This window comes from Mauremys reevesii, unplaced genomic scaffold (genome assembly GCF_016161935.1).
Source record: "Mauremys reevesii isolate NIE-2019 unplaced genomic scaffold, ASM1616193v1 Contig2, whole genome shotgun sequence".
NCBI classification, from domain to species: Eukaryota; Metazoa; Chordata; order Testudines; family Geoemydidae; genus Mauremys; species Mauremys reevesii.
In genome coordinates this window covers 924,145-947,128 of record NW_024100826.1, presented here as the reverse complement: position 1 = coordinate 947,128, position 22,984 = coordinate 924,145, and the positions used below count along the sequence as shown (strand labels likewise).

The 22,984-nt window shown below is 52.6% G+C and overlaps 1 protein-coding gene across 9 annotated transcripts in view; it reads left to right on the top strand.

Annotated features, from left to right (window-relative positions):
- Positions 1-22,984, top strand: part of STX3 (syntaxin 3) — a 35,444-nt gene that overhangs the window by 2,393 nt on the left and 10,067 nt on the right. For 2 of the 9 annotated variants that reach the window (XM_039517945.1, XM_039517944.1), the window contains 9 exons: positions 14,391-14,471; positions 15,242-15,341; positions 15,537-15,611; positions 16,192-16,259; positions 17,088-17,196; positions 18,136-18,209; positions 18,552-18,686; positions 20,305-20,415; positions 20,536-21,363. In XM_039517945.1, coding sequence (XP_039373879.1) covers positions 14,391-14,471; positions 15,242-15,341; positions 15,537-15,611; positions 16,192-16,259; positions 17,088-17,196; positions 18,136-18,209; positions 18,552-18,686; positions 20,305-20,415; positions 20,536-20,862 — 1,080 coding nt within the window. In that variant the 3' untranslated portion in view covers positions 20,863-21,363. Of the gene's footprint in view, positions 1-14,390; positions 14,472-15,241; positions 15,342-15,536; positions 15,612-16,191; positions 16,260-17,087; positions 17,197-18,135; positions 18,210-18,551; positions 18,687-20,304; positions 20,416-20,535; positions 21,364-21,399; positions 21,486-22,247; positions 22,363-22,984 lie in introns of those variants that run through there. The other 7 variants (XM_039517954.1, XM_039517950.1, XM_039517948.1 and 4 more) reach the window with 6 other exon arrangements.

Sequence of the window (22,984 nt, the reverse complement as noted above, 5' to 3'; positions counted from 1 at the left end):
CTTGCGCAAACTCCCAGGGACTCTGCAGGCTGCCTCGTGATGGGAGGGTCACCCAAGGGAGACGCACACGTGTGCTGCCTCGTTATTGTAGTGTCACCTGTGAGCAGGGCCGCCCAGAGGATTCAGCGGGCCTGGGGTCTTTGGTGGTGGTGGGGCCCCCGCTTCGGCGGTAATTCAGCGGCGGGGGGGTCCTTCCGCTCCAGGACCCGCCACCGAAGTGCCCCAAAGACCCAGCACTTCAGCGACGGGTCCCACTTCAGCAGTAATTCGGCAGCGGGGCCCCCAGCGCCGAAGACCCAGAGCGGAAGAAGCTCCAGGGGCCCGGGACCCGCAAGAGTTTTCCGGGGCTCCCGGAGTGAGTGAAGGACCCCGCTCCAGGAGCCCCTGAAAAACTCTCATGGGGGACCCTGCGGGGCCCAGGGCCTGGGGCAAATTGCCCCACTTGCCCCCCGTCTGGGTGGCCCTGCCTGTGAGAGCTGTGTGTGCACTGCCTTGTTATTGTAGGGTCACCCGTGAGAGCTATGTATGTTCCCTTGGTGGTGTCACTGGTGTCAGAAGGCAGGTCGCCCAGGGCAAGGCAGCCCGCTGGCACGGGATCAGACTCTCACTGCTTTCATAGCTAGGAAGCGCTGGTTAAACATGTATCAGACAAAGGGCTGAATGCAGAGAATAAAAGACTGAAACAAATGGGAGGCCTGGTGTCTCTGAGGCTCCTGGGTTAGCCGATCCCACTACGCCCTCATTCTCCCCAGCCTATTTTGTCCCAACCCAGCTGTAATGCAGGATCTGCCCTGCCTGGTAGCACATGGGCAGCAGCTAAGCAGAGCTGAGTGGGAGTAGCATGGCTGTAGTACCCTGTCTGCAGCTTCTTTGCTTCAGGGGGGCTCTGGGGGTTTTTGGTCAGAGGTGTCAGAGAAATCTATAATGCTGTGGGAAGTGGGTCTAGCTCCTACCCTGGAGTATGTCACCTTTCGGGGAGCAGGTATTTGGAGACCAAACCATCCCTGTTCTGATCCCATCACCTGGGGCAGCAACATCTGGTGCCCATATTCTCCCTGAAGGCCTGGTGATATCCCAGTCTATCAGGCTGGGATGTGGGGATAAGAGGGAGTGTGGACAAGGGGTCAGAGCATGGGCCTAGACATCTGGATCTCTGCTGCTGACTCACTGTGTGACTTTGGCTGAGTCACTCCCCCCACCTCCCCATGCTCAGTTTCCCCATCTGTGAAATAGAGCTAATGATGATGGGCTGTGGAAAGGCCATGTACTTTCTGCCGTTTACTACAAAAGAGAACTAGGGTCTCTTCTGGTGGGAGCCTGGGGGAGCAGCAACCTCAGCCCCTGGGGCTGGAGGCAGGGGGAGTGCTCAGCAGCGCCCCTCCCTACTTAATGAGTAGTGCTGTTACGCTCTAAAGAGAGTCATCACCTTCCCTTGCCCTCATCAGAAAAAGGAGGCTGCTGTGGGGCATGAGGAAGTGGCAAAGGATGGGCAGGAATCTGCAGGCCTCTGAGGGGGAAGCATGAGAGACAACCCAACCCCCTCTGTCCAGGGCATCCCACGGGCGATGCTGCCCCAGCCTGGGGGCCCTGTGGGAAAATCCATGTGCCTTGGTTGAACTGCACCCACTATGGGAGACCCTGGGGGGAGATCCAGATTGTCACTAAAGAGGACTGTGCCAGAAAACAAACCCCCTGAAAGAAACCAGTATCTCCTGTGTAAATACTCACCTTAAGGATCACATCAGGCTTGTCGAATTAACAGCTTTCCCCCCCAAAAAGTCTTGGCCTACCCAGAATGGAGAGGCCTCTCCCAATCAGATTGATCTCTTCCAGAGCCCAAAGGGTTAAACTTTTTTGCCTGGCTTCCTCTGGGGGGAACAAAGGCCTCTCCTGGTCTGGATGTGTCCCTCCAGAACACCAGGGGTTAAACTCTCCCTTTCACCATCACCCCAGTGACTATTAGGGCCGTCTAGAAAACAAAAAGTCCTTTCTGTAAAAAAGGGAGAGGATTGGAGATTTATTTTCTGCATGGGAATGAAAGAGACCTTGAGAGACAGAGCGCGTCTCTGTCCCCACAATAGCCCAGTGGTTCGGGCACTCACATGGGCTGTAAGAGACCCGGGTTCAAGATCCTGCCCTGAATCAGGGGGAGAGGGGCCTTGAACCTGCTACTCCTGCGTCACAGGTGGCCTATTCTGGAGTCTCTCTCTGCTTTGGGGAGTTGATCTCTGTGGTACAGGAGCTGAACAGGCGTCCTTTGAGCTCTCTTCTTTCTGGCGGTCCAGGGGTTACAGGGCAGTGTTGATTCATTTGGTGTCCCTGTTGATGGCTGGGAGAGAAGGGGGTGGGGGAGAGTGACAGGGATTTAGCTGGGATTACAAAGTCATCAGCTAGAGGAAGAGAAGATAAAACGCTTGAGGGGTGGGGGGGGGGAGAGAGAGAGAGAGAGAAAAGGGGATTAATTTTATTTTTATTCCTAGGAGGGCTGGAGTCCCGAACCGGCAGTGAGAGTAGGAGAGCAGGCGAAAGGAGGGGATCTGGATGGGTAGCAGGGCCCTCCGTCCTCTTGGGAAATGATCCTGTCCCGCCCTGGGGAGGGGGGTACCAGGGTCTGAGTTGGATATGGCACATAGGGACAGTTCCCCACCCCTTGGATACAATCCCAGATCTGTCCTGGCATAGGGACTGTGTCAGGGTGTGACCGATGGGGCACAAGGAGCAGGCCGGTCACTGGGGCATTCTCATGACCTGCTCTTTGTAGCCTGGGAGGGCAGGGGGGCAACTAGTGTATTTTCCATAGTCGCTCCTCCATTGTTTGTGCCACCTGTTGTGTCTCCTTGGTAGATGCCATCTTGAGATGTTGAGCTCCATCTGAGAGGCATTGTGTTGGCGGGGGGATGGGCCTGGTCTCCTTGGGCCATTTGCTGAGGCTGGGAAATCCAGAGCTGCAGCTGGTGTCTAAACAGGAGATCCCTGTTCCAGGGGTTTCCCCACTTGGGGGTCTGAGCAGGGGCTTTGGGTCAGTCTCTCTGTGGATTGGAGCACAGACAGGCCCCACAAGGCCTGGTTTAATCACCAACCAACCCACCTCTCGGCTGCCTTCCTCCTCCAGAGGGAACAGGCTGGAGGTTCACTGGTTATGCTTGGCCTGTTCTAGCTGGGGCAAAGTTCAACCTCCTAGGCAGATGAGCATAGCAGTAAAGATCTGAGCAGAGCTGTGTTACTGCCCCTGCCCCCGAAGGTCCTGTGGAGAGTAGAGCATATCCCAGGCTGGAGGTTACAATGCCATGGTGCCAGCCATCAAACGGGCCAATCTGGCAGTGGCCTGGGGCTAATGCAGGAATAGTAGCCTCAATACCTTCCTCCAATGACTTTGCAGCCCTCTGTGGAAATCAACCGCGATAGCTATTGCAGAATAGCTCCCCTCTATTCTGTTCCTGAATAAAGTACTCACGTGGGGAGTGACTGTGCGATAGCATGGCCTAGTGAGCAGAGTACTGCGTCTCAGTAGGCCTGGTTTCTAGTCCTAGCTTGGCCACTGGCCAGCTAGGTGACCTTGGGCAAATCACTTCCTCAAGCTGTAAAATGGGGATAATGATCCTGCCCTCTTTGCAAAGTGCTTTACGACCTACAGGTGAAAACCGTTGGATAAGAGCTAGGGCTGAGGATGATTACATGGGAAATACCACAGATAAAATAGAGAAGCCTTTAGGGAGTTGACACTCTAGAACTAACATCCTGATGAGCACAGTTTTACCAGGATGTCTCTGGTCTTATTTCTGATGGCCTGAAATGATTCGCTAAGTCAGTCACTCATGCAGTACAGTGGCACTAACCGAGCCTATTGGAACTTTGAAGACTCCGTTCCTGGATTGTATTCCAGCCGTGGGGGGAGATCAGCCCTGAGGGCAGGGGAACAGACTTTTAGAGAGGGATGGTGCTGGGAGAGATGCTAGGCCATGCTCCTGGGCAGTGTCCATTTGGAGCTAAGCACCGCATAATCGGGAAGCTGCTTGCAGTGCATCCCACCAGCTTTACTGAACCTGCTATTATTAGTATTACTTATCTGTATTACCATGGTCCCTGGGAGAGGACCCATTGTGCTAGGTGCTGTACGAATACAGATTAGCACAGACCGGGAAGTACAAGAAAACAACAAGACAGTATTGGTCAGCATGATGGGCAGTGATCTGTGCATGTTGGTCTGAGCATTGTCAGGTTTTCATAGGCATCGCAGCAAAGGAGAGTTTTGAAGAGGGATCTGACTGGGGACGATGAGGCGGAGGTGGAGATGTTTTACGAGGAGCGTCTCCCAAACATGAGGGGCAGTCTAGGAGAAAGCACAGAGGTGCCTGTTTGAAAATATAACGTGTGGGCAGTGGAAGCTGGCCCGAGGGGCCAGTTGCAGGTGAGCATCAACAGCTTGATAGCGAATGAGGGATGAGAGGTCAGGTGGGGATTGACCGCGAAAGGCCTTGGAAGTGAAGACAAGCAGCTTAAGTTTGATGCGATAGAGAAGGGGGAGCCAGAGGAGGGATGCAAAGAGAGGAGGTCAGCGACAGGCTAGGAAAATGATCTTTGCACAGCAACACTCTATATTCTTATGTGCAAGAGGTGGGCTCTTTCTGTTGGCAATCTGCATATACATGTGTAGCTCTTTTTAATATAGCCTTTCCATAACACTTGGAACTTCATAGCAAAGGGAGGCCAGAACCCAGAGCCTCAGACTCCAAAAGTCACTTAATTGCAAGGAAAATCTCCATTAACTGGCAGCAGTATAGGGCCAATGGCACACCAGTGAGCAGCTCTGATCCCATCCCCAACCCCAGCTAAGCGAGGTCCTCAGCATAACAAGTACAGTGGTACACTTTCTTGCCTTCTGCTGTGGAGATTCAAGAAGGAAGCAGAATGTTTTGGGTGATGCCTACAACAGATGGGGTCAGGTTCTTGCTGGTTTGATGGCTGGAGGGGTCAGAAAATTGGGGTGAGAGGAAAATGTTAAACAGGCCAGGGGAGTGGGGCAAAGTGGGAGGGCAGCAGCTGGCAGTCTGTGCTGTTTGTTACCTGTGGAGACTCTGTTTGAGTCATGTGTTGATTCTAAATGAAGAAGGATCGCTGGAGATTGTGATAGTTGGCGTGTTGGATGGAGGCAAGGAGAGAACAGCACAAGGAGACAACTTCCCCTGCCTGGCAGCTCTTGGCAAAGTCCAGGAGAAGAGCGAGGAGTGAAGGCTTTTCGTCCTCATGTTGGGCATTGGGTCTCTGTAATGGCTACAGGATCAGCCATCGAGACCCACCAACTGTTGGATAACTGGAGAGAAACCCAGAGCAGGGACTCCTGGGGCAACCTTTGGGGGCTAAGCTCATCCTCGGGGTAACACCCTGGGATGAACGTGGACCTTAGTGTATCTCCGCCGGTGCTCTACCAGCTGTGGGTAGCTGTTGTTGTGGTGGGGACGGTGTAGGAACTGAGGCCACTGCCTGTGCCCTGGTGGAGGACGCTAAGAACTTCGGGCCAGATCCTTAAAGGTATTTAGGTGCCTAACTCCCATGGAAACCAATTGGGTTTTAGTACTTCATGATCTCAGGGTAACCCCCTCGCTCCGTCCTTTCCTTCACCAGTGGTCTCCATGGTGCCACCAATGGATGGCTGCAAAGTGGCCAATGAATGGTCCAGCCTTCGACTGCGTTTCCCTGCTGGCAGGTGGAGCTAGTCCTTGGTGCTGGGGACTCTGTCGTGTCTCAGATCCTCTACTCAGCTCCCAACTTATGGCTGCAATTTTTCTTCCTTCACAACGTAACACGTGACTAAGCTCCTCCTACTCCCTGTCGATGACAATAATATACATCCTGGATGCCACTCCTGAGGTTTTCACGATCCACTCTATGGCTGAAACCGGCTCCAGATGTCTTTCTCGCTCATCTCTATCGACTGGGTTTTTTTATTTTAAAATCTACTCTTGAATTCTTCCCTCCTGTCCTGCAGCAAACATTTATTCTTTTGGTTTTATGGTACCCAGAAGCATGCTGGTGTAGGCAACCCTGCTTTGAGCCAAGAACAGGCATCGAACCCGGGACTCTGAGTGGTAGAAGCATGAACCTCCACTAGAGCTGAAGGAGTAAGTCCCTTGGCTGGCACTTGTTGTGGATGTGTTAACTTCGTATGTGGTACAGCCACTAGGGGCGACAATGACCTATCTTCTCCTATCAGCCATGGTCTACACTGGGGGGGATCAACCGAAGATATGCAACTTCAGCTACGTTATTCACGTAGCTGAAGTCAGCGTATCTTAGGTCGACTTACCTGGCTGTGTGGATGGCGGCGAGTCGACCGCTGCCGCTCCTCCATCGACTCCGCTTCTGCCTCTCGCGAGCTGGAGTTCTGGAGTCGACGAGGAGTGCGTTTGGGGATCGATTTATCCTCATATGGACAAGACATGATAAATCGATCCCCAATAGATCAATCGGCGGGTAGTGAAGTTCTGCCCTCAGTGGTTTCACTAAGCCAATGTTATAGGATTCTGGCATTCTAATTAACAAGGGGAAAACACATCTTAGTCTTTGACACTCTCATACCAGGGTTCGTGTACTTACAGAAGGAAGGGGTAAAGGAGTGGGGAATGTTCCCATTTCAACACAAACCTAAGGAAGGATGAAGCTACATTTTTGTTTTTCTGGAAATGTTTCTACTTTGTTCCTTGGGTGTGGTGGTGATGGGGGGAACCCGAGTGTCTCACCTGAATAACTCAGGGTCTGAAGTCCTTGTACTGGCTTTGGAGCAACCCTTCTCCAGAAAATGTTCTGGAAATAGCTGGCACAAGGTGATATCTTGTGTGTTCCAAAGGCAGAATAATGTGTTTTCCCCAAGTGTCTGTGTGAGTCCTGGGGAGACACAGGTAGAGGGCAGGATCTAGTGATGCCATAGAGACCGAGGTCATCTCAACCTCCCCTTCTGCTGGTAGTAGGATTTTTACAGGAGGTTCCCCCAGAATCCCTTCCATCACATTACTCTGCTGGGCTCTTTACAGAACAAACAGAAAAATGGTCACAGCCAAGAGGCATTTGAAATCAAACTCCGGGCCCTACAATAGGATCTAGGAAAGCAGAACTCAAGTTGGGGGGGATCTAGATCCTCATAGGTATTTAGGTGCCCAACTCCCATTGATTTCAGTGGGAGTTAGGTGCTTAAATACCGTTGAGGATCTGCACCTAGGACTCTGCACAGGCTTAAAAGAAGAGAGGAAGGATGGTCTGGAGTGGGAACTGGGGGACCCAGGGTCAGTTCTCTGCTTTCCCAAACCTTGGGCATGTCATTTGGACTCTGTGCTACAGTTCTGCGTCTGGAACAAACCTCACAGGGGTGCTGGAGGTTAAAGAGGTAAGTCCTTTAGATTAAGGTCAGCTATGTGGGTCCTTTGTGGGGATCAGGGCCCAACTGTAATTGTGGCCCGATGAGTGGGGTTAGCAAGGAGATAGGCTGGGGAGGGAGGAGGGTTACAACAATAAGCTCCTGGGGTGACTCAGTTTAGGTCGGTGCCAATCTTTCTCCTCAAGGGATGTCACCTCAAACTGGCTGTTTGAACAGCAGCTGCAGGAAGGAGTTGGGGAGATATGGCGGTTCCAGCTGTATTTCCTGTTAAAACTGCCCCCCTCTCTTCTTAGCAGCATGCAGGACTCACACAGCTACAGATGTTTCTTGTTTTCAGGCAGCTGCTTAAATGGTCTTGCTTCGTATTACGCAGTGCTGTTGTAGCTGGCTGGGACCCAGAATATTGGAGAGACAAGGTGGGTGAGGTAATAGCTTTTATGGGGCCAACTTCTGCTGGTAAGAGAGACAAGCTTTCGAAGACCTCTGTGTAGCTGGGAAACTTCTCTCTCTCTCATCAACAGGAGTTGGCCCAATAAAACATTAGCTCACCCACATTGTCTCTCTCTTCGTATTGGCAGGGCTAGGTGCAACACAGACCGCCTGCACTGCAGTTGCTGTCTCTTGTCTGAATTTATCAGCATTCCCAGTTACCTGTTGCAAGTGCACCTCAGCTCTGTCCTGCAGCAGGCGCTGCTATCCCAGTTCTGGGCTCCCTATGTGTTGCTTTGCTGGTTACCCTGCTATCCCAGCCATGGGCTCCCCACACACAGCTCTGTCAATGCCCCTCTGTCCCAACCCCCTGCTATCCTAGCCTCAGGCTCCTTGCCCAGCTCTGCTGGTGCCCCTCAATCCCAGCCTGCAGCCCCCTGCTAGCCCAGTCATTCTTCCTTCCACCCCACCCCAGCTCCGCAGATGTCCCTGAATCCTGACTCCAAGCCCTGCTCCCTTAGGGGGTTGTCTGTCTGAGGAGTGGCTGTTTCATGGTTCCAAGTGATTCTGCACAAGGATCAGCCCCAAACCAGCAGCTGGGTTCTTACCCCTCATGCATATCCCCTGCCTTTCCTCTCCGCTCCTCAAGATGGTGTCAGGCTGGAGAGCCCCCCTGTCCTCCCCCTTCTTTCTCTGGCTCTGCAGAGCGCCTTGGGAGGGTGTAATGCAATTAAACCGGGAATCCAGCCATCTGGTCCTGGCTTTCGTCAGGCCCTGTGGGAAGGAGGGGGATGGTCATCTGTCCCTTAAACCAAGAGCTGGGGACGGTGATGGGTGTATGGGGGCGTTGGCGGGTGGCATTGAGTCTCTTGCCCTTTAAACAGGGGAAGTGGCAGAACCAGTTGGCTATGGGGTGTGCATGGGTCTGGGGTGAATCTCTGTGTGTGGCTTAGGGGAGCAGCTGTCTCTTCAGATCCAGTGGGAGGGTCACCCACATGGGTGAGCCTGTCTGAGGGGAGTCGCTGTCCCTTTAAAGCAGGAAGAGCTGGGCTGAGGGGCTCCAGGCAAAGCCAGTAGGGGTACATGATTGGGGGACGGCTTGTGCATGGGCCTGAGCAGGCAGCCCCCCTCTCCCCGCCAGCAATCCGTTAATACCTTCGCTGTGTGTCTGGAACCAGATGTGAGATTAGCTCTGCTGCTAATCAGGAATGCAGATGGCTAAACAAACCTTTCCCCATATGCACGGAACACCCCTCTCTGGGACCTTGCCTGCTGAGCCTCCAATGACCCCTCCTCTGGGCTGGGAACCCTCCCCCTCTGCAGCATCCTTGCCCCAGCATCTCACACTTTCCTGGCGGCAACTGAGCATGGTTTGTTTGAAACCTCTTGGCAGCTGTAGGGAGCGCACAGCTCTAGGGCTCCAGGATGTGGGAGAGAGAAGGAGCCTCTTACTTCTAGGTCACTGGCTCCTATCTAGCCCCAGGTTGAGAGTGACTAGAAACTGCTAGAATCCGAGACATTCCAGCTGGAAAATGCCCTTCCTGCCATATTTTAGCTGGCTGCGTCCACTGGGCCCTTCTCGACCTTTCCTAGCGCTCGGCTCAGTCCAACTTTAGATGTCCCAAGAGTCAGGGCTCCCATCGTTCCCCTTAGGAATCAATTTCACAGCCCCCCATCAGGGAGGCTCTCTGACATTCATCTCCAATGTTCTTTTTCTTGCTTTCATCCCCTTAGACCTAGTTATGGTCCCATGAGTAGGGATTCCTCTCTCTCACTGGCATTTACATCCTTCAGATGTTTACAGCCTGTCCCTCATCACCGTGCCTTGCACATCTCCTAGTCAAGCTGTATGTAACACCACACCCTTCTGTGGGGGGGGGGAGGGAGAGGGTACATCAGCTGAGGGGATTGAACCTGGGTCCTCTGGATCTTCACACATGTGCCTCTGGTGTCTGAGCCAAAAGACTCACCTCAGTTAGCCAAGGCTGTAGCAGAGTGGGTGCATGTAACATGTACGTATTCCTCTCTCAATCGTCCCTTGTCGCACCGCACCTCCAGCCCCCTGAACATCGGTAAAGTGAAGATACAAGGGGGTTGTGCGAGGCTCAGATACTACAGCGATAGAGCTAGGTTGCTACTGCTGCAGCTCTCAAGGATTAATACTGTGGCTCCTTCTGTGGATGTCCTGGTCAGATATCCTTGACCGCTGACTGATGGCTGCTAAGGATCCCGTCTTTGTGCCATCCTTGCAGGCCACCTTGGTTATATAGATGACTGGGACAGATGGAGGGGAGTTGTCATCCTGCTGTGATGGACTGTGAAATCTCAAGTCCTGTGTTCTGGCTGTGGTGGAGGCTCAGAAAGCTTTCTTCACTGACCCCACCCCTTTCCCCAGGCCCCAGCCAATGGTTGACATCCAGATAAATCTGAACCGCCTCCTCTTGGATCTGGAGTCAACAGCAGCAACTGCCCTCCGGTGCAAGGAAATGCTCCGAATGGATGGATCTGTGGAAGCGCAGCCGCATCAGGAGACAAGCACAGCGTCTGGCTGAATTCCAGCCAGTTTTCCTCCCTGAGGGTCTGGCAGAGCGGCAGCCTATGACCTGTGAGAAGGACCTGTCTCTGTCGCATGCAGCAAAAACAAGTGGGGATCTACTGGAGTCATTAATAGTACAGATCATCTGTGCCTCTGTGGAAGAGAACATGGAGCCATATTCCCATAAACAGGGAGCAAGGCTGTCGTTTAGTAAAACACCTTTACCATTTTGGTGTGTGTGTGTGTGTGTGGTTTTTTTTTTTTTATGAGAATATGGAGAGAGGGGACTATTGAGAAGAATTGCCAGAATTGGTATGGTAACGTGGTGGAGGGTTCAGATTGCTTTGTGGCCTCTTGGTCTGGTTTGTTGGCTTAGAGACGCTCAGAGGCAAGCACGGATTTCCCTGATTGGTCCCTTGACAATGGACAGAGGTGAGGCATTCATAGAATCATAGAACTGGAAGGGACCTCGAGAGGTCATCTAGTCTAGTCCCCTGCACTCATGGCAGGACTAAGTATTATCTAGACCATCCCTGATGGGTTTGTCTAACTGTCTTATAAAAATCTCCAATGAGTGAGATTCTACAATCTCCCTAGGTAATTTTTTCCAGTGCTTAACCACACTGACAGTTGGGAATTTTTTCCTAATGTCCAACCTAAACCTCCCTTGCTGCAATTTAAGCCCTTTGCTTCTTGTCCTATCCTCAGAAGATTATCAAGAACAATTTTTCTCCCTCCTCCTTGAAGCAACCTTTTAGGTACTTGAAAAATGTTGTCATGTCCTCATAGGTCATGTTTTGTAGACCTTTTATACATTTTTATTGCTCTTCTCTGGACTTTCTCCAATTTGTCCACTACTTTCCTGAAGTGTGGCACCCAGAACTAGACACAATATTCCAGTTGAGGCTGTATTAGCACGGAGTAGAGCGGAAGAATTACTTCTTGTGTTTTGCTTACAACACTCCTGCTAATATATCCCAGAATGATGTTTGCTTTTTTAGCAACAGGGTTACATTGTTGACTCATATTTAGCTTGTGATCCGCTATGACCCCCAGATCCATTTTTGCAGTACTCCTTCCTAGGCAGTCATATCCCATCTTATGTGTGTGTAACTGATTGTTCCTTCCTAAGTGGAGTACTTTGCATTTGTCCTTCTTGAATTTCATCCTATTTACTTCAGACCATTTCTCCAGTTTGTCCAGATCATTTTGAATTTTAATCCTATCCTCCAAAGCACTTGCAACCCCTCCCAGCTTGGTATCATCAACATAGAGTGTACTCTCTCTGCCATTATCTAAATCATTGATGAAAATATTGAACAGAACCGGACCCAGAACTTATCCCTGCAGGACCCCACTTGATATGTCCTTCCAGCTTGACCGAACCACTGATAATTACTCTCTGGGAATGGTTTTTCAACCAGTTATGCACCCACATTATAGTAGCTCCATCTAGGTTGTATTTCCCTAGTTTCACGTTGATCTCTGTGGAGCTGTCTGCTTCCTTGATGCCATTGACCATGAAGGGGTCTTCCCTCCCACACAGACTGCAGCCAGCATTGGTGAAGTTGTTTTGACGGCTCTGTTTCATCCTCTTGGGGAGATCTTGGAGGGTGATTCTAAGACTCCCTCGTGTGGTTCCTCTTGCTCCACACATTGAGGAAGGCTGCTAGGAAGGACTACTACATTTCTTAGGTTGCTGTGCTGTCATTATGCTGATGACCCTCTCTTCTGCATCTCAGCAGACTCAAATCATGTTGGCTCTAACTTCCCGGTGCCTGGCTGAGATGGCTAACGCTTAGTCTGGGCAAGATGAAAGTGAAGCTGGTGAAAGGAACCATCTAGAGAACTGCACTGTTCTGCAAGTGAGATCCACATCCTATGGAGTCTCGGGTGGCAGGAGTACCTTCAACCTCTGCTTTTGGCTAGGACTCTGCAAACTGCCCTCTCTGATGTGGAGCTCCCTGCTTCCCTGCTTGGGAACCTCTGTCTGATCACTGCACTGAGCACAACCTGGGGCTGTCTTTGGAAGCCATGTGTGAGCTTCAGCTAGGGCAGAAGGCAGCTGCTCATTTAATGAGCAATGCAGATGGTACAGGGTGTATCCCCTGCCCTGTGTAGAAGATGCTAGCTTTTGACTTGCCTCCAGGTGCAATTCAAGGGGTTGACTTTGATCTCCAACCCTGTATGCTGTGGATCCTGGGTGAGTGAGAGAGCTCCTCTGCTGATGCGTTGTGTCAGCAGCTGAGATCAGAGGGCTGTTTCTGCTGATGGTACCTAGATATGCATGTAAGGGGTACTTGAGGCAGGTCCTGGAGTGGGGTGGGTTATCCCATCATGCATTGCCCCACATCAGGCATTGGTGCATGTTGCGTAGCTGTTTGCACTAGTGCACAGTGGGCGTAATAGGCCAATGGATCTGAGTGGAAGAGCTAGATTCTGTCCTCACTAACATGAGAGTGAGTTTGGAATAACTGCATTGATTTCATTGGCGTTACCCTGGATTTTCCCTGGTGGAAATGTGATTGGAAGCCGCATGGCCAGCTATGGAAGCAGCAGGACATAGGAAAGCCAGACCTTTTCAGCAGAAGATTTTTGACACTGGACATTTGCTTACCCAAAACAGCCTGAGTTTGTTGACCTTCAGAGAGTATCATAAGGCCAGTGTGCTTGGATAGGGGTCGGGGCAGTCAGAGGACAGGGAACAGGGGAGGTTGGATGGGTGGCGGGTTCTGAGATGGGCAGTCAGGGGGTGGAAAATGGGAGGGGGCAGCTAGGGGGCGGGGGCCAGGCTGCTTGGGGGGCACAGCGTTCCCTACCTTGCCCTCCATACAGTTTCACGCCCCGATGTGGCCCGCGGGCCAAAAAATTTGCTCACCCCTGGTTTAACTGAAGCTGTGATGATGTCAAGTGCTGCTGCGTCATTGCTGTGGGCTGGGAGCGAACAGTGTCTTAACTATAAAATAATCCTATTTCTGCTCTGATTGGGAGGGGTGTGTGGTGAGGACCACTTCCCCTCCCCCCCAGGAGAAATTTAAAATAGGGGCCAGACCCCTCCACTATGAACCCTGCCTTTTTACTAGCTACCCACAATAAGTCTCCTACTTCCCCCCCCACACACACTCTCTCTTTACCTTCCCACCCCAAATTCCTGGTGCCTCTTCACCATGTCCTCATTAGCAGCAGCAACAGTTTCCACAAAGCCCCTGGACTCCTGGGTTCGCAAGTGTGGCTGGGGCTGCTGGGCTCGGATTCGGATCGCAGTCCCACCAGGGTAAATCAGGAGCAACTCTAATGAAGTCAGTGCAGTTACTCTAGATTACCCCCATGTGCCTGGCACTGAGTCGCCTTCTGATGGCTGGTATTTTTAGTAGCCCTGTATGAGATGAGTTGGATCTTGTCCCTAGAGGGCAAAGTACCAAACCCGTGGCCTCCACTGGCACTAGCTGGCCCCCTTGTCATCGGTCTCAGCAGAGATCCCACAAAGTGATAGGCTGTGGAGGCTGAGCTCGCCACTTCCCCATAGCAGGTCCCTCTAGATCTGGGCTGAGGCACGCTGGTGGTGAATGGTGTGGGGGAAGTCTGCAGGGCTGCTGCTCATGATGTGCCAGTTGTGGGGAGGAACCAAAGATGGCTATCTCCAGGGGGTCAGTCTGGAACCCAGCCCCGTTACAAATGTTACTGAAAAGCCCCCTGATGTTTGAGTACCTGTAGTGGTCACCGCAGGAGGAAGAGAGAGAAGCATCTCCAGGAAGGATGATCCTTCACTTAGATTAGTTTGGTGGATCTCAATCTTTTCCAGGGCAGGACCCACCCTCCTCATTGTTCTGAGTGAGGGTGAGTCCCGGAGTCACATGCCTGGCTTCCCAACGGTGCTGCACTGGCATGGAGGCTCCAGGGAGTAAGAAGTGCAAATTGGGGCACTGGTGAGATGGCCTTTTGCACCCCGGGGGTAGGCTGTGAGGGGTTCCTCCTCTGTGCCGGGAAGCCCGGTGTGGATGTGCTGGCTCTGGGAAGGTCCCCTAACCCTCTCACTGGCCTTGCCCTCCCTTACAGAAGCAGGACCAGGATGATGATGCTGACGATGTGGAGATTGCTATCGAGAACACGGGGTTCATGGACGAGTTCTTCTCCGAGGTGAGGAGGAGGCATGGCCCTGGAACAGGCCTCTGTCTCATTTACGTTGTCCATGTGTCCCTTCTCTGGGGGGAGGGAGCAAGGTGGTCGGCCAGATCTCCTTTTCCTGGGGAGCTCTTGGGGCTAGAGATCCCCTCTCCTTTAGTGAACAGCTGTGGTCAGGACCGGCTCCAGACCCCAGCGCGCCAAGCGCGCGCTTGGAGCGGCCTTTTGCCGGCAGGGCGGCAGGTGGCTCCGGCGGACCTTCCGCAGTCATGCCTGCGGGAGGTCCACCGGAGCCGCAGGGCAGGTGGACCTGCCGCAGGCATGACTGTGGAGGGTCCGCTGGTACCGCGGCTCGGGTGGACCTCCCGCAGGCATGACTGCGGATGCTCCACCGGAGCCGCGGAACCACCGGAACCTCCGCAGGCACGTCTGCAGGAGGTCCCGCGGGACTGGCGACCGCCAGAGCACGCCCCGCGGCGCGCCGCCCTGCTTGGGGCGGCAGGATTCCTAGAGCCGCCCCTGGCTGTGGTTCAGTGGATAGGGCACAGATCTGAGTGCTTCTCCCAGATCGGCCACTGGCTAGCTTGGTGACCTTGGGCAAATCTTGTCCCCTCTCTGTACCTCAGTTTCCCCTCCCACCCTTTGTCTGTCTTGCCTATTTAGACTGAGACACGTTTTGGGGCAGGGACTGTCTCTAAATGTCTGTACAGCCCCTAGCACCCTACGGCCTTGATCACAGTTCAGTGCTACTGTAATACAGCTAATAGCGATCTCTTGCGGTTTAGATTGAAGAAACCCGACAAAATATCGAGAAAATTGCAGAGAATGTGGAGGGGGCAAAAAAGCTGTACAGTATCATCCTGTCCGCCCCCATCCCTGAGCAAAGTAAGTCTGAGCCTCCTCCTGGGCCTGAACAAGAGTGAACAGGTCACCTGCCTGGGATGGGTCAGTCCAGCTGGGGGGCAGAGGGTGGATCTGCTGAGGGGGGGGGGGTGGCGGCAGCAGGTGCTCTCCCGGTAACCTTACTGGCCAGGGTCCTCAACTACTGCTGACTGGGTTTAATTGCTTGTGCTTTTGCAGAGACAAAAGATGACCTGGAGCAGCTCACGGCAGAGATCAAGAAAATAGCCAACAGCGTCCGAAACAAGCTTAAGAGTAAGAGACTGATCCCTCCCTGGGCTGGCTGATTTGGAGCCGTCCCTTACTGTAGAGCCCTTCCTAGGGCCGACTGTCCCCTGTCAATGCCCATCCGTTGCTCATCTTTCCTCCTCCTCAGGACTGCCCTTTCCTCCCTGCACCTCACTGGGACTGCTTCTTGGAAATGACCCTTCCTTGCCAGGAGCTTTTCTCCCCCTAGTGGGGCACTGGCTGGATGCTGGGACCTTTGGATCTTAACGCACAGGTCTCTACTGCTTGCTTTAAAAGATCCACCACTGTTAGTCCAGCCTGTAGCAGGCTTATCAACCTCTGTGGCTCAGACACCACTAGCGGGGACAGAGTGCCATGCAGAGTGGGCGTGGCTGCATCTGGTGCCACCTAGTGTCTGGATAGGAAGGGGTTTCAGAAGGCCGAATCCTTGGCTATGGAGGGGTGGGGGGCAGTAAGGGATTGAGCCCCTTTCTTAAGGAAAGAAGAGAACTCGAAGTTTGTGGGGTAGGGAAGCTGAGACGTGAGACAGATTTCTCGATCTGGTCCAGCCCCCCCATTATTTCACCCCACATGTCCGTGTCCCCAGGCATGGAGCGGAGCATCGAGCAGGATGAGGTCCAGTCGTCAGCGGATCTGCGGATACGGAAATCCCAGGTGAGCAGAGCACTCCCTCATTCCCACACTGCAATCCCTGTTTCAACCTGCCCCTAGCCAGAATGGGTCCCAGAGGGAGCGGACTGCACCCATAGAGAGCCTGGGTTGGGAGGGGATGGCAGACTGTACCTCAGTCCTGTGTGGGGAGATGATACGTTACAGAGAACAAAAAGAGCAGTACATGGATCTTTGGCTTCATCTGAGGATCTCTGAGTGGTGGGCTCCTCAGTCCAACAGACAAAGGCAGAACTTGATCCAATGTCTGGAAGTTGATTTTTTGCGCAAATTTAGACCAGAAATAAGAGACAAATTCTGTATTAGGAGGTAATTAACCATTAGAATGACTTTATCTAGGGCTGAGGTGAATTCTTCAGCCCTACACTTCTGGGAGTCTGTTTTTCAAAGTCAAGACCAGATGTTCTTCCAAACTGTCTGCTCTAGCTCACCCAGAAGTTCTGGGCTTCATGGAGGATTCATTGGCTGAAATTTTCTGGCCTGTTATACAGGTTGAACTAGATAATTCCTTCAGACCTTAAGTGCTATAAAAGCACTATCCGGAGCATTATTACCCCTTTCATACAGATGGGTAAACTGAGGCACAGACAAGTGACAGCATTTCCCCAATGCTGCAGTGGGTGCTCCTGTCAGAACCATCCAGGCTGTGTTTGAGGAAAGGGGAGGATAAGGAGGAGAGAGGATATGGAGAGAGCTCCCCAAGCAGATGGGGCAGATGGCTATCCCAGCTGGAGAGGCAGTGCCCGTGAACCCACATTACCACAAAATAGATCATACAGTGAACTGCTTGTCTCCCCCTTTCCCTCCCCCCAGCATTCTGTCCTCTCCCGGAAGTTTGTCGATGTGATGACCAAGTACAATGAGGCACAGGTCGACTTCCGGGAACGTAGCAAAGGGCGGATCCAGCGGCAGCTCGAGATCAGTATGTACCCTCCCCGCTCAGGGGACATGGCCCACAGGCAGCATGTGGCCAGGGCCTGACCCTCCTCCCCAGACCAAGGGGTGGTTGGATTAATTGCCCACAGGAATGGAAACTACCCCACTTGTGCTTGGGTTACTGCAGAGACCATAATTAGGGCCCTAGCAAATTCACGGCTGTGAAACGCATGTCATGGATCGTGAAATCTGATCTTTTGTGTACTTTTCCCTATACTATACAGTGTTTCTCAGACTGGGGGTTCTGACCCAAAAGGGGGTTGCAAGACTGTTGGGGGAGGAGGTCACAGTATTGCCACCCTTACTTCTGTGCTGCCTTCAGAGCTGGACTGCCAGAGAGTGGCAGCTGGGCTACCAGCTCTGAAGGCAGCACTGTAGCAGTGCAGAAGTAAGTGTGTGTGTGTGCGCGCGCGCGCAGGGGAGTTGGTTAATTTTTAGGGAGGGGGTGTCATCTTGGGCTTTATATTTTGCTGTTTTTAACTACATATTTGTTTTGTTACAACACTGAAATTTAAGATTTAAATATCTGACACCGAGAAATTCAAGATTTTAAAAAATGCTGTGACTGTGAAATTTACAAAAATGGATTGTGAATTTGGGAGAGCCTTAACCATAATCCTCCCCATGATCTCCTCCCACCCAGGGTGTCTCAGTGCCCCCTGCTGGGAAGTGTGGGCTGGGCAGTTGTGGGATTCCTACCTATCCCCCAGCTGTGCCTCTGCTGAATGTAAGGGAGATTTAGAATCTGGGCTTGGAAGACATGTCTCAGTTTGGAGGCCAGAGGGGTTCACACAAACACACCTGTTCCCAAGAGCAGCCAAAGTGAATCTTTTGCCTCCCCCTACCCCTCGCCAAGCTCTGCTGTTTCTGCCATTCATGCCCAGGGATTTGTTCTGATCTCTCCTCTCTTTCTCTTGTGATAAAGCTGGGAAGAATACGACAGATGAGGAGCTGGAGGAGATGCTAGAGAGTGGAAACCCCTCAATATTCACATCTGGGGTGAGGATGCAGTGGGGACTGGGAGGAGATCGGGGAATGGAGGTGCATAAAGAGGAGGGACCTTGGAGCATATGATGGTATAATAGTACCTATCTCTTACACAGCGCCTTCATCAATAGATCTCAAAGAAATTATAGAATGGGAAATCTAGGGGGAGACACTGGGATGGGGGGTGAGCAGTGGGAATTTGGGGGGATGGGTAGTGAGAGTGGGTGTCAGGAGCAGGGTGGTGGGGAGGAGGGTGACTCTGAGCAGTGGGAATGGCAGAGTGTTAACTCACAGCTCCTTAGCATTATCTGGGCTTGTGCGGGATGGTAACCGACACTGCCGGCTCTGTTCCAGATCATGGATTCACAGATCTCGAAGCAGGCGCTGAGTGAGATTGAGGGGCGGCACAAGGACATTGTGCGACTTGAGAGCAGCATCAAGGAGCTTCACGACATGTTTGTGGACATCGCCATGCTGGTGGAAAACCAGGTAACTGGGCAGAACAACCAATGAGGGGGTGGGGTGCTCTGGAGGGTTAAGGACTGAGTGACTGAGCAACTGGGACAGGAAGGGGTAACCTAGCAACCAGGGTCAGGGAACAGAATAACCATGTAACCTGGGGCAGGGAACAGGGTAACCAAGCAACTAGAGGGTGGGGCTCTCAAGGGATAAGGGTAGGCTAACCAAGCAACCAGGGGCAGGGAACAGGGTAACTGAGCAACCGGGATGAAGGTGACAGCTGTATAACAGGAGGGGAAAGTGGGGTAAGCCTTGGTAACTGAGTAACCATGGGAGGAGACAGCATGACCACCATATAACCTGGAAGTAGGAAAAAAATTGGATTGTACAAGACAGGCAGGGTGAAAACCATGTAACCAAGCAATGCAGGGATGGGGGAAATGGAGGGACTGAGCAGCCAAACTGGGAATTAGAATGGGTAACTAAGCAACTGAACACCGGTGCCTTCTAGCAGCCAGTGATTTTCTGATGGTGGTACCTCGGATGCGGGAGCTGGGTGGGAGTGAGTTTGCGATCTTGGCGACATGGCTGATGGCATGGAGACCCAGAGGTCTGTTGTCCTGTACCAGTGCTCAGTGCCTGGCTTTCCTCCGACCCCACAGAGCTCCTGCAGCCAGGGCCCAATCCCTGCTCTGTGTGTCCCTGGGGGAAAGCCCCCATTTCACTCTCCTGATGCCCGTGCATTGTGGAGTGCAGCCACCTCTCTCACTGCAACTTAGGCATCAGTGTCTCTCTCTCTGAGGCCCCCTTTCTGTTTTCTACCCTCAATGCAATGCCGAGGAGGCGGCGTGTGAGTCGGGGAACGGTGAGTATGCCCCATTCCTGTCATCAGACCCAGGGAGAGGCGGTGGATTGACCCTGAAGCCCTACAACCCAATATCAACCCCTCTGTGCCCAGGAGAAGAGCGGGGGCGGTGGGAATGACTGCCTTGCTCACCTGAGCAGAGGGGGAGGTCTCCAAGGGCAGGGCTGGGATCTCATGATGGGAGGAGCATGTGCATGGTGGGAGGTGCTGCTGGGGTCTCATGGATGGGCTGCATTGTATCTTCACTGCACAGGTAACCCTGGTGATTGGCACCCGGGTCTGAGCCCCTGCATGAGCATCCCCACTGCAAAGCCTTACCGAATTAGTGTGTCCCCACTGTGTCCATACTCATCTGTGTGTGCTTGGAGACATACCCCTGGGCCTTCGTGCTGGGACATTCTAGGATTCTTTCCCAGTCATTTGCGGGAGATCTTGTTTGTCCTTCATGGGGCATTGTGGGAAGGGCATTGGAGGACTATCAGCACACGAGTAACTTTTTTTCCTGGCAGTCTCTCTGCCCAGTGGGGTAGGTTGCAGCCTGAGTTAAACCAGAGCTGGGCTCTAACATACTTCCCCCAGCTGAGTCAGCTAGCCCAGGCTTAACACCCCTCCAAATCCGGGTCTGGGAGTTCTGTGCATGGCTGGTAGGAGGGGTTGGGCTAAACCTGGGTGACAGTCCAGGCTAACTGTGCAGTGTAGACATACCGTGCATGACTCTGAGGCACCCCTGGTCAGTGGGTGTTTTAGGTGTTTGAGTTTCCTCTCTTTCTGCTCCCCTGACAGGGTGGGGTCCTAGATAACATAGAGCTGAACATGATGCATGCGGTAGACCACATAGAGAAAGCGCGCGATGAGACCAAAAAGGCTCTGGTATACAAGAAAAAGGCGCACAAGGTGAGTCCCCCAAGCCCCAATCTGTGCCCAGGCCGCCTCGCTGGCTCTTTTGCTCTCTTCTGCTCCCTGCCACTTCTGCCGCTCTCTGCTGCTCCCGCCATCTTTCTCTTCCTCCGCAAGGGAGCCATGATCGACCGCATAGAGACCAACATGGACCAGTCGGTGGGCTTTGTGGAACGGGCTGTGGCTGATACCAAAAAGGCTGTGAAATACCAGAGCGAGGCCAGAAGGGTGAGAACGACCAATCACAGCCCCATCCAGTCTCCACCTCCTGCTAATCAATGGTCCCGTCTCACCCTTCTCAGATGCCATCCAATCTTGAATCATCCCACCAACCAAAACCCCACCCCATCTAGTCTCCCATACCACCAATCACAGTCCCCCATCCAACCTCCACTCACGAGTCAAAGCCCCCATCTCACCCTTCTCAGAACCATCCAGTCATGACCCATCCCACCAACCAAAGTCCCATCCCATCACCTCAACACCACCAATCACAGCTCCCTGTCCAGTCCCTGTGCATGTCAATCAAAGGTTCCTATCTCACTCTTCTGTCACCCATCAAACCATGACCCATCCCACCATGACCCATCCCATCAACCAAAGCCCCACTGCATCCAGCCCCCACCCACCAATCAAAGTCCTTTTCCCATTCCACCCCCTCAGACCCTCCCATCCACCTCCCAAAATCTTCTCAGTCCTCTCCAGTCATCCTCCTCCATCCCACCCCTCTCTGACCTTGCTGGTCTCCATCCCTCCACCTTATCCCTGTCCCAGCCCCCTCCCTGTTGGGAAAGGACCAATGGCTCTCAAAGGTATTATGATTTCCAGGGGAGTAAGCCACCTGAATACTTTTTGAGCACCTGGGCCAATGAGTCTGGCTGGCAAAGGTCCAGAGCAAATCCAGGGGCCCTGGTGACCCCTTGGTTTCTCAGTAATATTTCCCCATCCCTTGCTCCAGCTTCCTGTGCTCTTCTTTCACAGCCTTCTCCTCCTCCCTCACTTGTCCCCCACAGCCCGGACACTGAGTCCCTCCACGTATGACGTGCCATGCTGCATCCCTCTCCGAGGTAACTGCTTGGGCTGTCTCCCTGCTTCACTTTGCTAGCTCTGGGCTCCTCCCTGGCCCTTCCTTCTCTGTACGTCTTGATAAATGTGGTTATGAGCCAGGCTTGGTCCCCAGAGCTCCTGCACTCTTCCCTAAAGTGCCTTTGGGGGTGTGGGGCGGCTGGGAACTTCCCCGCAGCCCACACCTCTACACTATACCTATAGCACCCCCTGCTGGCAGGAGTCAATGCTGGAGTAACTTGAGCTCCCCCTTCAGTGCCCCCTGCTGGGAGAGGCTGGGACTGGAGTAGCAGGGAGCTCCCCCCACAGCCAGCACTCCTGCCTGGCTATCTACAGCACCCCCATGCTAGGAGAGGCTGGGAGTACCTCTCTGCTCACCATTCCCAATAGTACCCCCAATTGAGGGATGCTAGGATTGGAGTAGCTGTGTGCTCCCAGTACCTTTATGCCATTCCCTGCAGCATCTCTTGCTGGAGAAGGCTGGGACAGGATTAAATTAAAAGGGGAGACAAATTTAAGAAGCCTAGAAATGCAGATGGTCTGATTTTTGTATGAAAGATTCTGGTGGGGAATATTTTTGAGGTGTTCAAAAATTGCTATGCTGCCTTAAAGGGGTGGCTGAAATCAGTGCTCTGCAGCTCTGAAATAGCTGTCTCTTAAAGGGACATGTGCAGGGGGAGCCATATCTGTTGTTTCTCATTTGCTGTTGCATTGCTGTTTATGGTTTATCCTTTTGTTTTTGTTTTTTTTGTCCCCTCCTCCAGAAAATGATAATTATCATTGTGGTAGTGGTTGTCTTGCTCGCAATAGTAGCTCTGATTATTGGACTTTCCGTAGGGCTCAAGTAAAGCTAGCCCCCAGGGTTGCTGGCTCCAAACTGTAAGTAGTGTGGGGAATGTGGGGGATTCCTGGGGTGCTGGCTCAGTGGAGTGACAGTCAAGCAAAGGTGGTGGTGTGACTTGAACTTATTGTTGCTTGCTGTCCAGGAGAGTTGTGCAAAACCTCTCGGAGTTGGGTGTGTATTGGTGGGTGCCTTGGATATTGGGTGGGGTTTTGCTCCTCATACCTGGAGACCAACCCTGCCGTGGGCCAGAAATAAAATGTATTTCCACTAATGTCAGTTGGATCTATCCTGGGTGCTGTATCCGCAACCTTGTCTATGCATTGGGTTCTGTGCTCTAGGTTCTTGCTACTGGCTTTGGGTTCTAGACTCTGGACACTGTGCCTTGTGTTCTGAGCTATGGGGATTCTGGCTTTGGGTTCTGTGCTGTGAGCTCTTGGTTATGGTTTTGGGTTCTAGACTATGTGCTGTACTTTGGGTTCTAACCTCTGGGCTATAGATTCTTGGCTCTAGCTTTGGGTTCTGTGCTTTGCAGCTGAGCTTTGCATTCAATCTCTTACATTTTTAACTCTTGCCTCAGCATTGGGGATGTGGCAGGCGAGAAGGTGTTTGCAGAAGAGGGGACGGTGTAAGGAGCATGACTTGGAAAGCTGGGGGTGG